This window comes from Somniosus microcephalus, chromosome 12 (genome assembly GCF_052327205.1).
Source record: "Somniosus microcephalus isolate GS21.2 chromosome 12, FLI_Smic_1.0, whole genome shotgun sequence".
In the NCBI taxonomy this organism is placed as follows: domain Eukaryota; kingdom Metazoa; phylum Chordata; class Chondrichthyes; order Squaliformes; family Somniosidae; genus Somniosus; species Somniosus microcephalus.
In genome coordinates, this window is record NC_140998.1 from 81,288,717 (window position 1) to 81,303,927 (window position 15,211).

Genomic DNA, 15,211 nt, shown 5'->3' on the forward strand with positions numbered 1-15,211 from the left:
TTACCCAAATCTCTACTCTGCTCTAGAGCCTTGACATTTCTCTCGCTGTTTTTAAATTTACTCTTTCCTGAATCCTCCCGCCCCCCCTTCATTAGTTTAAAGCCCTGTCTACTGCCCTAGTTATTTGGTTCGCCAGGACACTGGTCCCAGCCCGGTTTAAGTGGAGCCCGTCCCAACGGAACAGCTCCCTCTTTCCCCAGTACTGGTGTCAGTGCCCCATGAACTGAAACCCCTTCCTCCCACAACACTCTGAGCCACGCATTTAAACCACTAATCTGTTTGTTCCTATACCAATTTGCACGTGGCTCAGGTAACAATCCAGAAATTATTACCTTTGAGGTTCTGCTTTTTAATTTAGATCCTTGCTCCTCAAACTCCCTCAGCAGAACTTCATTCCTGGTTCTACCTATGTCATTGGTTTCTACATAGACCATGACAACTGGATCCTCCCACTCCAAGTTCTTCTCCAGCTGCGAGGTGATGTCTTTAACCCTGGCACCGGGCAGGCAACACAACCTTCGGACCTCTTGGTCGCGGCTGCAGAGAACAGTATCTATCCCCCCGACTATACTGTGCCCTACCGCAACTACATTCCCTTTCACTCCCCCCACTTCAATGGCCTCCTGCACCATGGTGCCATAGTCAGCTTGCTCATCCATCCTGCAGACTTTTCCCTCATCCACACAGGCAGCAAGAATCTCATACCTGTTGGACAAGGGCAAAGGCTGAGGCTCCCCCAGCACTGCACCTGGGGTCCCCTTACTTGCCTGAGTTGCAGTCACACCCTCTTGTCCCTGGCTACTAACCAAACCTGTACCACTACCTAACCTAAGGGGTGTGACTGCCTCCTGGATCAAAGTGCCCAGGTAACTCTCTCCATCCCTGATGCCCCACAATGTCTGCACCTCAGACTCCAGCTCAACAACTCTGAGCTGAAGTTCCTCAAGCTGCAGGCACTTACTGCAAACGTGGTTGTCTGGGATCACAATGCTCTCCACAAACTCCCACAAGCTACAGTTGCGGCACACCACCTGCACTGCCATCCCTATATAACCTTGTTTTAGAAGCATAGAAAAAAATAGGAGCAGGAGTAGGCCATTCGGCCCTTCGAGCCTGCTCCGCCATCAATATGATCACGGCTGATCCTCTATCTCAATACCATATTCCCGCTCTCCCCCCATACCCCTTGATGCCTTTTGTGTCTAGATTTATTTAATTAAATTAATTAGGTAACTTAGTGTACAGTGTAGTTTCTTGACTATTTACTTGATCTACATTAAGTTAGGGTACAGAAAGTAAATATCTACTTGTAACACAAAGCACGACAAATAGTATCGGCAAAAAGCAGCAACTCCTTCCCCCTCTTCTCCAAATTCCCACTCTTTCTAAATACCCAAATAAAACACTGTCAAGTCCACTCCGTTTAATCCCGCTCTGTACAGGCAATAGTTACTTAGCAGATCACTTTGGAGTCATGTTTGGAATCTAATGTAAAATGTAAACACATATGTACAAGGAGGCTTATATTGGATGCAAGGGAGTCACAACGAGGAATGTTTCAAGTTTAAAGCTGCCCGTCATGTAATATCTTCTACCTTTCCTGATCAGTAATAGTGTAGGTGTTTGTTGCACACAATAAGGACTCATTAGTCACATCACAGGTAGTGCTTGGTAAATAGGCCATATATATTTGAAAGGACCTGCGTGGGAACACTGAGCATCGGCGGCAGTTTGAAATCGGCGGCAGTGAGTGCAGAGCGGCCCGACCAGAGCGGACCTGCGTGGGAACACTGAGCATCGGCGGCAGTTTGAAACCGGCGGCAGTGAGGAGCGAGGCGAGGCCCACCAATTCAACAGCCGGGGAGAGAGGTAAAAAGTAATCCAAGTGTGATGTCACCAGGAAGCAGGTAAGTGATTGGTTGGTGAGTATTTCTTTCTCCTTTACATTACAAGCTTAAATTCTGTGGTTTATATTTTCTTGGGTCTCTGTGGTGTAGTGGGGACAGTTGGTAAATAAGCGCCCTAGAGTATTTACACAAAAGATTATTGCTTAAGATAAAAAATCACGGGATTGGGGGTAATATTCTGGCATGGATAGAGGATTGGCTATCTAACAGAAGGCAGAGAGTTCGGATAAATGGTTCATTCTCAGACTGGCAATCAGTAACTAGTGGTGTTCCGCAGGGGTCAGTGCTAGGTCCCCAACTCTTTACAATCTATATTAACGATTTAGAGGAGGGGACCGAGTGTAACATATCAAAGTTTGCAGATGATACTAAGATGGGAGGGAAAGTAGTGAGTGAGGAGGACATAAAAAACCTGCAAGGGGACATCGACAGGCTAAGTAAGTGGGCAGAGATTTGGCAGATGGAATACAATACTGGAAAGTGTGAGGCTATGCACTTTGGCAGGAAAAATCGTAGAGCAAGTTATTATCTTAATGGCAAGAAACTGGAAAGTACTGAAGTACAAAGGGATCTGGGGGTCCTGGTGCACGAAACTCAAAAGGTTAGTATGCAGGTGCAGCAAGTGATTAAGAAGGCCAATGGAATGTTGGCTTTCATTGCTAGGGGGATAGAATATAAAAATAGGGAGGTATTGCTTCAGTTGTACAAGCTATTGGTGAGATCGCACCTGGAATACTGCGTACAGTTTTGGTGTCCATACTTAAGGACATACTTGCTCTCGAGTCAGTACAAAGAAGGTTCACTCGGTTAATCCCGGGGATGAGGGGATGGACATATGAGGAGAGGTTGAGTAGATTGGGACTCTACTCATTGGAGTTCAGAAGAATGAGAGGCGATCTTATTGAAACATATAAGATTGTGAAGGGGTTGGATCGGGTGGATGCGGGGAAGATGTTCCCGATGATGGGTGAAACTAGAACTAGGGGGCATAGTCTTAGAATAAGGGGCTGCTCTTTCAAAACTGAGATGAGGAGGAACTACTTCACTCAGAGGGTGGTAGGTCCATGGAATATGCTGCCCCAAAAAGCTGTAGAAGCTACATCATTACATAAATTTAAAACAGAAATAGACAGTTTCCTAGAAGTAAAGGGAATTAAGGGTTACGGGGAGCGGGCAGGAATTTGGACATGAGTCTAGGTTCGGATCGGTCATGGCCCTGTGGGTAGCGGAGTGGGCCCAGGGGCCGTGTAGCCTGATCCTGCTCCTATTTCGTGTGTCTAATTCTGTTAGATTCAGGAGATGGTTCTGTGATAGTGGATTGGCGGTTAGGATCAGATCAGCCATGATCTTATTGAATGGCGGAGCAGGCTCGAGGGGCCGATTGGCCTACTCCTGCTCCTATTTCTTATGTTCTTATCTTTAACTGGTGGTATTGAATTAATTTAAAATTAATTAAAGGGGTAAGTCATGCCAGGAGAGCCCAGCCCCATGTTATGCTCCTCTTACTCTATGTGGGAATTCAGCGACGCTGCCTGTGTCCCTGACGACCACGTGTGCCAGAAATGCATCCAGCTGCAGCTACTAACGGGCCATATGAAGGTGCTGGAGCTGCGGATGGATGGGTTGTGGAGCATTCACGATGCTGAGAGGGTCGTGGATTACACGTTTGATGAGTTGGTCATGCCGCAGGGTAGGGCTGCACAAGCAGAAGGGAAATGGGTGACCACCAGGCGGATCAATAGAAGCAGGCAGGTAGTGCAGGGGACCCCTGTGGCCATCCCCCTTTCAAACAGGTATACCAGTTTGGATATAGTTGAGGGGGATGACTCACCAGAGGAAGGCAGCAGCAGCCAACTTCCTGGCACCAGGGGTGCTTCTGCTGCTCAGGAAGGGAGGAAAAAGAGTGGGAGAGCAATAGTGGTAGGGGATTCTATCATAAGGGGAACAGATAGGCATTTCTGAGGCCGTAGACGTGACTCCAGGATGGTTTGCTGCCTCCCTAGTGCCTCCTCAAGGATGTCACTGAACGGCTGCAGGGCATGCTGAAGGGGGAGGGTGAACAGGCAGAGGTCATGGTTCACATTGGGACCAACGACATAGGTAAGAAGAGGGATGAGGTCCTGCAGCAAGAATTTAGGGAGCTAGGTAGCAGATTAAAGAGTAGGACCTCGAAGGTTGTAATCTCTGGATTACTCCCGGTGCCACGTGCTAGTGCGTATAGGAATAGGAGGATAGAACAGATGAATGCGTGGCTAATGAGTTGGTGCAGGAGGGAGGGCTTTAGTTTCCTGGATCACTGGGCCTGCTTCTGGGGAAGGTGGGACTTGTACAAGTCGGACGGGTTGCACCTGAACCAGAGCGGGACAAATATCCTTGCGGGGAGGTTTGCTAGCACTGTTCGGGGGGATTTAAACTAAAAAGGCAGGGGGTTGGGAACCTGAGCAGGGAGACAGAGGAAAGGAAAACAGGGATAAAAGCAAAAGATAGGAAGGAGAAAAACAAAAGTGGCAGTCAGAGAAATCAACGGTTTAAATCAAACATGGCCACAGTAAATAATAATTCTAATAGGTCTAAGAGCATTAAAAAAAACAGGCCTGAAGGCTTTGTGTCTTAATGCGAGGAGCATTTGTAATAAGATGGATGAATTGGCTGCGCAAATAGAGGTAAACGAATATGATTTGGTTGGGATTATAGAAACGTGGCTCAAGGATGGCCAAGACTGGGAACTCAACATCCAGGGGTATTCGATATTCAGGAAAGATAGGCAAAAAGGAAAGGGAGGTGGGGTAGCATTACTGGTTAAAGAAGGGATTAATACAATGGCAATGAAGGATATTAGCTCTGATGATGTGGAATCTGTATGGGTAGAATTGAGAAATATTAAGGGGAAAAAAACATTAGTGGGAGTGGTATATAGACCTCCAAACAGTAAGGCGGAGGTTGGGGATGGCATTAAAAGGGAAATTAAAGAAGCGTGCAATAAGGGCACAGCAGTCATCATGGGTGACTTTAATCTACATATAGATTGGGCCAACCAAATTAGTAACAATACTGTGGAGGAGGAATTCCTGGAGTGTATACGGGATGGTTTCCTGGACCAATATGTCGAGGAACCAACCAGAGATCAGACCATCTTAGACTGGGTATTATGTAACGAGAAAGGATTAATTAGCAATCTTGTTGTAAGAGGCCCCTTAGGTCGGAGCGATCATACTTTGATCGAATTCTTCATTAAGATGGAGACTGAAGTAGTTGACACAGAGACAAGGGTCCTCAATTTAAATAAAGGAAACTACGATGGTCTGAGGAGCGAGTTGGGTAGGATTGATTGGGGAATGGCACTCAAAGGGATGACGGTGGATAGGCAATGGCAAACATTCAAAGACCGAATGGATGAGCTACAGAATTTGTTCATCCCAGTTTGGCATAAAAATAAAACAAAAAAGGTGACTCAACCGTGGCTAACAAGGGAAATTAGGGATGGCATAAGATCCAAGGAGTTGACATATAAATTGGCTAGAAAAAGCAATAATCCTGAGGATTGGGAGCAGTTTAGGAGTCAACAAAGGAGGACAAAGGGATTAATGAAGAAAGGGAAAATAGAATATTAGAGTAAGCTCGCAGGGAACATAAAAACTGACTGTAAAAGCTTTTTTAGATATGTGAAGAGAAAAAGATTGGTGAAGTCAAGTGTAGGTCCCTTACAGTCAGAATCAGGGGAATTTATAATGGGGAACAAAGAAATGGCAGACCAACTAAATACATACTTTGGTTCTGTCTTCACAAAGGAGGACACAAATAACCTCTCAGAGATGCCGGGGAACATAGGGTCTAATGAGAGGGAGGAACTGAAAGAAATCAGTATCTGTAGGGAAATGGTGTTAAGAAAATTGATGGGACTGAAGGCCGATAAATCCCCAGGGCCTGATGGTCTACATCCCAGGGTAGTTAAGAAAGTGGCCCTAGAGATAGTAGATGCATTGCTGGTCATCTTCCAGAACTCGATAGACTCTGGAACAGTACCCATGGATTGGAGGGCAGCTAATGTTACCCCACTATTCAAAAAAGGTGGTAGAGAAAAAGCAGGGAATTATAGACCGGTAAGCCTGACATCGGTAGTGGGGAAAATGCTAGAGTCTATTATAAAAGATGTAATAGCAGAGCACTTGGAAAGCAGTGACAGGATCGGACAAAGTCAACATGGATTTACAAAAGGTAAATCATGCTTGACTAATCTACTGGAATTTTTTGAGGATGTAACTGGTAAAATAGATAAGGGAGAACCAGTGGATGTGGTGTATTTGGACTTTCAGAAGGCTTTCGATAAGGTCCCGCATAAGAGATTAGCGTGCAAAATTAAGGCACATGGGATTGGGGGCAAGGTATTGACTTGGATAGAGAACTGGTTGGCGGACAGAAAGCAAAGAGTTGGAATAAACGGGTCGTTTTCCGAGTAGCAGGCAGTGACTAGTGGGGTACCGCAAGGATCGGTCCTAGGACCCCAGCTGTTCACAATATATATTAATGATCTGGATCAGGGAATTGGATGTAATATCTCCAAATTTGCAGACGACACAAAGCTGGGTGGGAGGGTAAGCTGTGAGGAGGATGTCGTGAAGCTCCAGTACGATTTGGACAGGTTGGGTGATTGGGCAGAAACATGGCAAATGCACTATGTGGATAAATGTGAGGTTATCCACTTTGGTGGCAAAAACAGGAAGGCAGATTATTATTTGAATGGCAATAGATTGGGAGAAGGGGAAATGCAAAGAGACCTGGGTGTTATTGTGCACTAGTCGCTGAAGGTAAGCATGCAGGTGCAGCAGGCGGTTAAGGCGGCAAATGGTATGTTGGCCTTCGTAGCAAGAGGGTTCGAGTACAAGAACAAGGATGTCTTGCTGCAGTTGTACAGGGCCTTGGTGAGACCGCACCTTGAGTATTGTGTGCAGTTTTGGTCACCTTACCTGAGGAAGGACGTTCTTGCCATGGAGGGAGTGCAGCAAAGATTCATCAGGCTGATACCTGGGATGGCAGGAATGACGTACGAGGAGAGATTGTGTCGATTGGGCTTATACTCACTGGAGTTTAGAAGATTGAGAGGGGATCTCATCGAAACCTATAAAATTCTGTCAGGTCTGGACAGACTAGTTGCAGAAAGGATGTTTCTGATGGCCGGGGAGTCCAGAACCAGGGGTCATATTCTAAGGGGTAAGCCATTTAGGACTGAAATGAGGAGGAATTTCTTCACCCAGAGAGTGGTGAAACTGTGGAATTCTCTGCCACAGAGGGTGGTGGAGGCCAATTCATTAAATACATTCAAGAAAGAGTTGGATATATTTCTTGAGGCTAAAAGGATCAAGGGATATGGGGAGAAGGCAGGGACAGGGTACTGAATTTTGATGATCAGCCATGATCTCATTGAATGGCGGAGCAGGCTCGAAGGGCCGAATGGCCTACTCCTGCTCCTATCTTCTATGTTTCTATGTTTCTATGATATATGGACTTACAGGGTTACAGGAAATCTATGAAAAATGAGTCTAATAGAAGTTGCAATTTGAACAACTTAGTCATTTTGTTCAATACCTAGGAAATTAATTGTAAAGGCGGTGTAATTACATGCACAGCATGTTTCATCAAAATAAAATATCACAGATTTATTATAAAATGTCAACTAGTCACAAATTTGATCGATATATGTAGTCTTAATGCACCTCCCAGGTGAACAAGTTTAAATTATGAATCCAGTAATACATGACTGCACTAATAATTGATTCGTAATTACAGAAGGAAAGCAGAACATCAGTTTGTTCATTAGTTTTTATTTTATTCTTTCCTTCCTTGAAGGGCAAATATACTAGGAGAAGATTCTGACCATCTATAAATAACATGTTCTGAATAAAACTGTGCCAAGATAGCTGGCCAAAGAAAGATGAGAGATATATCTATATGTGGCATGAATCTAAAACAATTATCTGCTTTGTCGTAATTTTTTTTTAAAATTATGACTCATAAGCAATATGTTCTTTAATCACTTTGCAAAAAATAACAACTTTCTGGCTGACATTTTTAATATTTATCCTGTTCCAATTTCTTCAGCAAAATTTAAATACTATAACAATTCAAGATTAAAAATGAAAAAAAGTAAAACAAAGTTGTAAGTCATTGATTTGAAGTAACTGTGGCCTAACTGACCCTCAGTCATAGCCAATCAGTACTTACCTGGCTAGCTTGCTGAGACCAAGGAGCCGCTTTTCAGGTAGATAACCTATATGTACCTACAGGATGGAAAGAAAACATTGACTACATCTGACCACACACAGAAGGGACCAAGAACTTTCTCAGCAAGGTCAAAATTGAAGTATTTGTAGACAAGAGAGATGCTGACATTTTCTGATGAGTCCCGAATCAGTATGAGGCCAAATGTGTGCAATGGGATGACCATGCAATCATAAGCAGCCTTCTGGAATAAACAGCAAGCTGTGAGTAACACGGCTTCAGGGAAAACTGCTCATTCAACTACAAGCCAATGAACTAAACTAAACAGAACTCTGGTTTCCTAAAGCTTGCAGCAACCAGTGCTGTATATCACAAGTCTTTGGCAAAACATTCATTACAAAAGGATTCCTGCAATAAAATGGTCATGCATAACTAGGGCAATGACATATGGTCATATGGGTACATTTTGAGCACACCAATAAATCATAATATTCTATATTAAAAAATGATTAAAATACTATCAAATTTTGTTTCATTAAAAAAAATTACAGGTACGCATGCACCATATTGCAGCAGCTTTAGTATTAGTTTTCTATCTTTTGTCTAACCAAAGACTTAGGGTATTGCCACAGATGACAACAATAGGAGAAATGCAGCCTTTGTTTCATTGGGTGCCAGTTCCGGTTCAGTCTGACTGGAATAGTGAGCACCCAACTGAAACTACAATGTCTACCATCTGTTGCATCTGTCTCTCTCGCAGGCACTTGAGCCGAGTTACCTGGCTAACTTGCTCACTCCTATAACTTTTCTGTTTGGTAAATAACCAATTGAAACCTGAAAAAAAGGAGACAGTTTCAAAGTCAAAGAATCTTATGTTTAACAGATTATATTAGTAACTATGGATTGTGAACAGAATATTTAATTGAGGAAAGGACAAGTACATTTGTTTGCACTGGAGCAAGATTAATCTTTGCCCAAGGAAGCTTAACATTTTTTTTTTTTTTTAAAAAGGGAAAAATCAACCCCTAATGTTAGTCATTTCTTTTGTTGCATTACTTGTACTCTATCCTCCATTTTCTGTCATTTTTGGTAATATTAGATGAAATAACAACAGGGTACAGCTGGAGACATCTATATTGAAGGCAGATTTCTTAAACTTTGACCCTGCGGTTGCTGCAAACATAGAAGGACCTAAAGAAATACAGGAAACTCTTGTTTAAATGGCACCTAAATAGCCGGAATTCTCTATTAACCGGCAAAATTCTCGCTCCGAAAACAACACCTCAATAACCAGCAATGTTGCCGAGTCCGAGTCTCCCCCGGTGGCCGATTTAGTCAGTCAGTGGGGGTAGTTCTCCAAACTGCCACTACTCGGCTTCTTGGCGCTGTCGGAAGTCGGAACACCTCAATACCCCTGTAACAGGAGTCTGACTCTCCCGCGCTGCCGGTAGTCTCTTCTGATCCGCCATTTTACAGGGGTACCGTGTGTCTCCCACGCTGCTGGTAGTCATTGCATTATGGAAATCCCAAAAGTTGGTCCAAGCAAAAGGAAGAGTGGTGTTAACTTTAAAACAGAAAATCGACATAGGCCAACGACTAGAAAGGGGAGAGAAGCGTATCAACATTATGAATGAATTCAAAATCGGTTCGTCAACAATCTATGACATCAAATCGCAGAAGGATAAGCTGCTCAAGTTTTATTCAAGCTCAGAGACATCTAAGGGTGTAGAGAAACAGCGTACGCTTCATAAGCCTAAGCTTGAAGTGCTTTATGAGTGGTTTTCTCTTAAGCGTTCAGAGGGTGTTCCGATTTCCGGACCCATGCTAATCGAAAAAGCGAAGGATTTCTATGCAAAGATGGAGCTCACGGACACTGAATTCGAGTTGGTTTCGGGAAATAATTTCACCATTTATTTGCCACCAAATGTAACTTCTCTCATACAACCCATGGACCAGGGCGTTATCCAAAATCTCAAGTGTCATTACAAGAAAGACTTCCTACGTAAACTGATAAGCCAAGATGACAACATTCACGCATTTCAGAAGGAATACAATCTTAAAGATGCCATCTTTAATGCTGCATGTTCCTGGAACTTGGTGAAAGGTCACACTTTGAGACAAGCCTGGCGCAAATTGTGGCCTTCTGTAATGTTTGCTGAAGGTTCTTCTTCAGAGGAGGAATTTCATGGGTTCAATGTTCATCCCAAGAGGAGTACAGTAATGGAAATGGCTGGCATGGTGAAAAATGTACACCCAGCAAACCCTCTACGTTACCTCAGTGAAAGTGATATTGAGCAGTGGGTTGATGCAGATAGAGGAGTTGCTGTTGTGCATATGCTAATTGATGATGAAATAATGGAGACTGTTTTGAATCCAAAGAAAGAAAAGGAAAGTGAGATGGAAAGTGAAGAGGATGAGATTTCTGAAGAGAAGAAGATTTCTTGGGCTAAAGCTGCAGAAGGATTTGCTTTATTCCTCAAATTTGCTGAAAGGCATCCTTGCTATTCTGCCCAAGTTATGCACCTCCATATTCTGCATTCCACCTTTCTACAAAAAAGGCAAGAGTCCACTAAGCAAACAGACATCCGGGACATGTTTAGGAAAGCTTCCAAAAGAGTTGAAGCAGTGGAAGTGCCTGAAGAATCTGTTGAAGTGCATGATCCTGATGACCCAGCTGACATGGATATTCCTGATGAACCAGCTGACTTGGAATAAGTGTACAGTCAACCACAGTACTGTACTTTATACTGTACAGTCGTTTATAAGTTTTGTTTTACTGTTAAGTAATTAAAGAGCTATGGATTACCCTCAACTGGCAGTACTGTACTTAATCAAGCATCTTCCACCATCCATTTAACACAACATTATGTAGGTGAGTACCCAATTACTGTATACTGCACATTTCTTGATTTTTTTAATTTTTCTTTGTTAAAAATAGCCTCGGTAGATAACCCTCTCTGTCATCCGGAAATTTTGATAAACCGGTAACAGGCCGGTCCCGAATAAAAAAGAGTTTCCTGTAGTACTGATGTGCCAAAGACCAAGCCAGGAGATTTCTCTTAGCCTAAGAACCAGCTCCAACAACCCAGGTTCAGAAAGTTATGGTAAATTTGCATAGGAGCATCTCATGTGAACTCCAATCCCAAATTACATAATTTATTTAAGAAATGAGAATTAACAGCTATTCATAATTAAAGTGAGAAGCACTGAGAACAGTGCAATGAAATGAGCTACTAGAATCTGGTTTCCTGTTGAACTATTCTTTGATTATTGTATACTTCCACTTCAACAACATAATTGCTTGTCTATTGTCTGGAGGAGAATCAAGCAGAAGCCAGTTAATTAAATATTGAGACAAGTTAAACTCTTTAAATTGACTACTAACCTGAGTAAATGCGACAGTATATTATTGCTCTTCCATGTAACTTCTTTTTTTTTTTAAGTCAAAGAAAATTACACAGTTTATGAACAAGCTGGCCATATAATTTTGTATTTAAAAATGGTATTACTCTTCAGCTAGGAACATTGCAGGCAACTAGCCCATTTTACCCAAATCAAGTTCAAAAGAACGCACACAAACCCATCAAAACATAGAGCTACCCACGTGTCTGGTCCAGTACAAAATATTATTCAGAGAGTGCAGATAATTGTATTCAATACATGAAAATCAAAACCTTATTTAGGTCCTTTCACTTATAGCTTATACCATGTAATGAATGCAATCATAAAAGCAGGTTTTAAATACATTAGCAGATCTGCCATATTGCTGCTGACAGTAGGTCAGAAGACAGATGTTTTATAAAGTTTGGAACATTATACCATGTAACAAATAATGTATTATTCTGTAGCTAAAATACATCTATGCATATTGTAGTGTGTCCCATTAAGGCTGCAAGTTGTAATTGGGTATCTTCCCGTGTCAATTTTACCCTAGCTATACTTGGGCAGATCCCTGAAGAAAGGAAAGACAGACTTGCATTTATATAGCGCCTTTCATGACCACCGGACATCTCAAAGCGCTTTACAGCCAATGAAGTACTTTTGGAGTGTAGTCACTGTTGTGATGTGGGAAACATGGCAGCCAATGAGCACAGCAAGCTCCCACAAACAGCAATGTGATAATGACCAGATAATCTGTTTTTGTTATGTTGATTGAGGGATAACTATTGCCCAGGACACCAGGGATAACTCCCCTGCTCTTCTTCGAAATAGTGCCATGGGATCTTTTACGCCCACCTGAGAGAGCAAACGGGGCCTCGGTTTAACGTCTCATCCGAATGACGGCACCTCCAACAGTGCAGCGCTCACTCAGTACTGCACTGGAGTGTCAGCCTAGATTTACATGCTCAAGTCCCTGGAGTGGGACCTGATGAAAACAGATGAATATTGCACATGGAATTAATGTCAATGCAACACATCATTTGTATAAAAATGTTCATCATCAGCTCAGAAGAGTTCATTGGTTCAATTGCGTGTACAGCTAAGCACCAGATTAAGATTACATCCCAGGCTTATACATTCCTGCTGCAGTTACTTCCTACCTAGATATGTATCCCAGGGAATATTCCCCTATTAACAATGTCAAAGGGAAAGTGAAGGAAGATAAAATTGGCATGTGAGCTCGGATAAAGCAAAACTTAATCCTTCAGTCCAACAAGGAGGGCAGATTTGTACGGCTAGCATAACATTAAGGCATACATTGACCAGGAAGTGAACAGAAAATGTTTCCATTTGCTATTAAATACTGACTAAAAGTTTGTGGAACAATGTAAATGATATTGAATTGTTTTCTCAGGCATTATAGCCTTTTCCAGAGTTTAAAAAGTTAAGTATGATAGGAACATGTAATCTGTTCTTGCAGCTTACAGCTGTAATTTCCAGGTTAGATAAGGTTCTGTCTATTGTGATCTGGTTTAATTCTGTGACATCTGCCCTGAAGCATTTCTTGTACTCTACAAAGTGTTTTGAAATAAATGTCAAGAGCTTTTCAAATAGTCAAGATGCCGAGGGGTAAATTCCCTGATTTCTTGATGAAAATTAATGTTTACATTCCTTCCAAAAAAGTCAGTCAGGCTCAGGAACCGTGGTTCACATCACGACATGTTTTATGCCACGTGACATGGTAGGGTGTAGATACTCCACACCAGGCAGATTTTGCTTTGCTTACCTTTCCAATAAATGGAACTAAATGGTGTTCACACATCGAAAACATGTCAATGTCCTTCACTATTACCATCTCATCATGGTCCTCGTCAAATATGGCATCATTCAAAATATCTGGAGAGGAAAGGATATGTCACATATTAAAAAGTAAGCAGCACGTTAGATTGACTACACTTTTTGGCTGCAATTTTCCGGGGGGGGGGGCGTGGGCAGGGGGAGTCAGTGGGCGGGATTGGTGGCGGGTCAGGTGGGAAATTTGATTTTTTTGACAGGTGGTCAGGACCCCGCTGTCAACCCGCCGCAATGCGCCTTTCCCAACGGCACGTGTGAGATTTCCAATCTGACCCGACCTGCGGAGGTGGGCGACCCAATTAAACCAATTATTGGGTTGTTGACAGACCCTTAATAATGCTTTTAACCTTACTATTTAACTGTAACTGCTCGCCAACGGGGTCCATGCCTGTGAACCTGAGGTGGGAGTTGAATGGCCATTGCTCCAGCTGATTACTTGACAACTTCAAATGTACAGTAAAAGCTCCCAGCTGACAGATCAACACTTTCCTCAGCCACAAACTGTTTCTCAGTCCATTTCCAGCACAGGTTCTGCAGGTTTTCCACTTTGCACTCTCCTTCCACTCTTACCTCATTGGAAGAACACTCTCATCATTGACAGAATGCTTCTGTCATCTCTACTTCACCTGCCATCTATTCCATCAACATGGGTGCCCTTCATAACTGTCTCACCTTGGTCCTCAGAATCCGACCACGATCAGCACCAACCTTCTCCGCAATCACCTGATGCTGCACAGGACAGAGGGCATCAGCACCCGACCACATTGCTGCCAGGGATGGCCTCACCATGGCCAGATTAATTTAACTTGATGCTCTACCGACCATAGAGCACATATACCAGAAACGCTGTCTACGGAGGTCACGGTCCATCATCAAAGACCCTACCCACCCCAGCCACAGTCTGTTCACCCTCCTACCATCTGGGAGACGCTACAGGTGCATTCGCACCCGTACGACCAGATTTAGGAACAGCTTCTTTCCCAGGGCTGTCATTCTACTGAACTCCACAAATAAACTCTAAAGCCTGCACATCTGCCAATGCACTTTATTATGGTCATATTTATGTTAATATACTACAAGCCAAATGTATGTTGAATGTTTAAATGTCTTAATCCAAATGTACACTCTCGGGAGCCGCAAGCCTACATTTCGTTGTACTGCACTTGTGCACTAACAATGACAATAAAAGTTGATTTGATTTTGATTTGATTTGCTTACACCCTGGCTGCCACATGATGCACCAGGTTGGCACTACCCCACATCAACACCATAAAGCATCCCTACAATGCCCAAGCCATTCCTTTCACACTCCTCATCATTGCGGGGGGTACCGTTATGCCTCACCATTCACTGCAACTCACTAAGCCACTTCCAAAGGTGCACACAAATGTGTCCAAGAACAGAAAGTGTTGAAAATAAAGGTTTCAATGTTTGGCAGCACATTAACAGAACCTTTGCATGAACATTGGATAAAACACCAAATTGGCTACCCTTGTGTGTTGTGAGTTGGTATGATTGCACTGGGATAAGAGGGTGTGTGAGGGGTGGCTAGCGAGATGGGGGTGTGATAAGACAGAGAGAGAGACACACACAGAGAGACACACACAGGTGTAAGGTAAGTTGGTGTGAGTAAGGATGTGCAGGAGTAGGATAGGGAAGGCAGAGTGATGGGAATGTGAGGAGAGGCACAGCAGGATGAAGGCGAGTGTGGCTTTGTACTCCCCCTGACGACATTACTGCTTGTGACCTCTTCTGCAATGTGCAACCAGGCTGTGTTGGTCTCCTGGGGAGGTCTTTTCCGCCCATTGGAAGGGAAGAGGACCTCCCTGCATGCTCTGACTCCTTCCATAAGC

General features: G+C 43.3%; 1 protein-coding gene across 4 annotated transcripts in view; it reads right to left on the bottom strand.

Annotated features, from left to right (window-relative positions):
* The window catches only part of gch1 (GTP cyclohydrolase 1), a 70,224-nt gene that overhangs the window by 22,506 nt on the left and 32,507 nt on the right, over positions 1-15,211 (bottom strand). For 3 of the 4 annotated variants that reach the window (XR_015080244.1, XM_086003220.1, XM_086003222.1), the window contains exons 2-3: positions 13,291-13,400; positions 8,127-8,182 (exon numbers count right to left, since the gene is read on the bottom strand). Coding sequence is in view for 3 of the 4 variants with exons in the window: in XM_086003220.1 (XP_085859346.1) it covers positions 8,127-8,182; positions 13,291-13,400 (166 nt within the window). In the remaining variant the exon portion in view is untranslated. Of the gene's footprint in view, positions 1-8,126; positions 8,183-8,901; positions 8,958-13,290; positions 13,401-15,211 lie in introns of all 4 variants that reach the window. The other variant, XM_086003221.1, reaches the window with a different exon arrangement.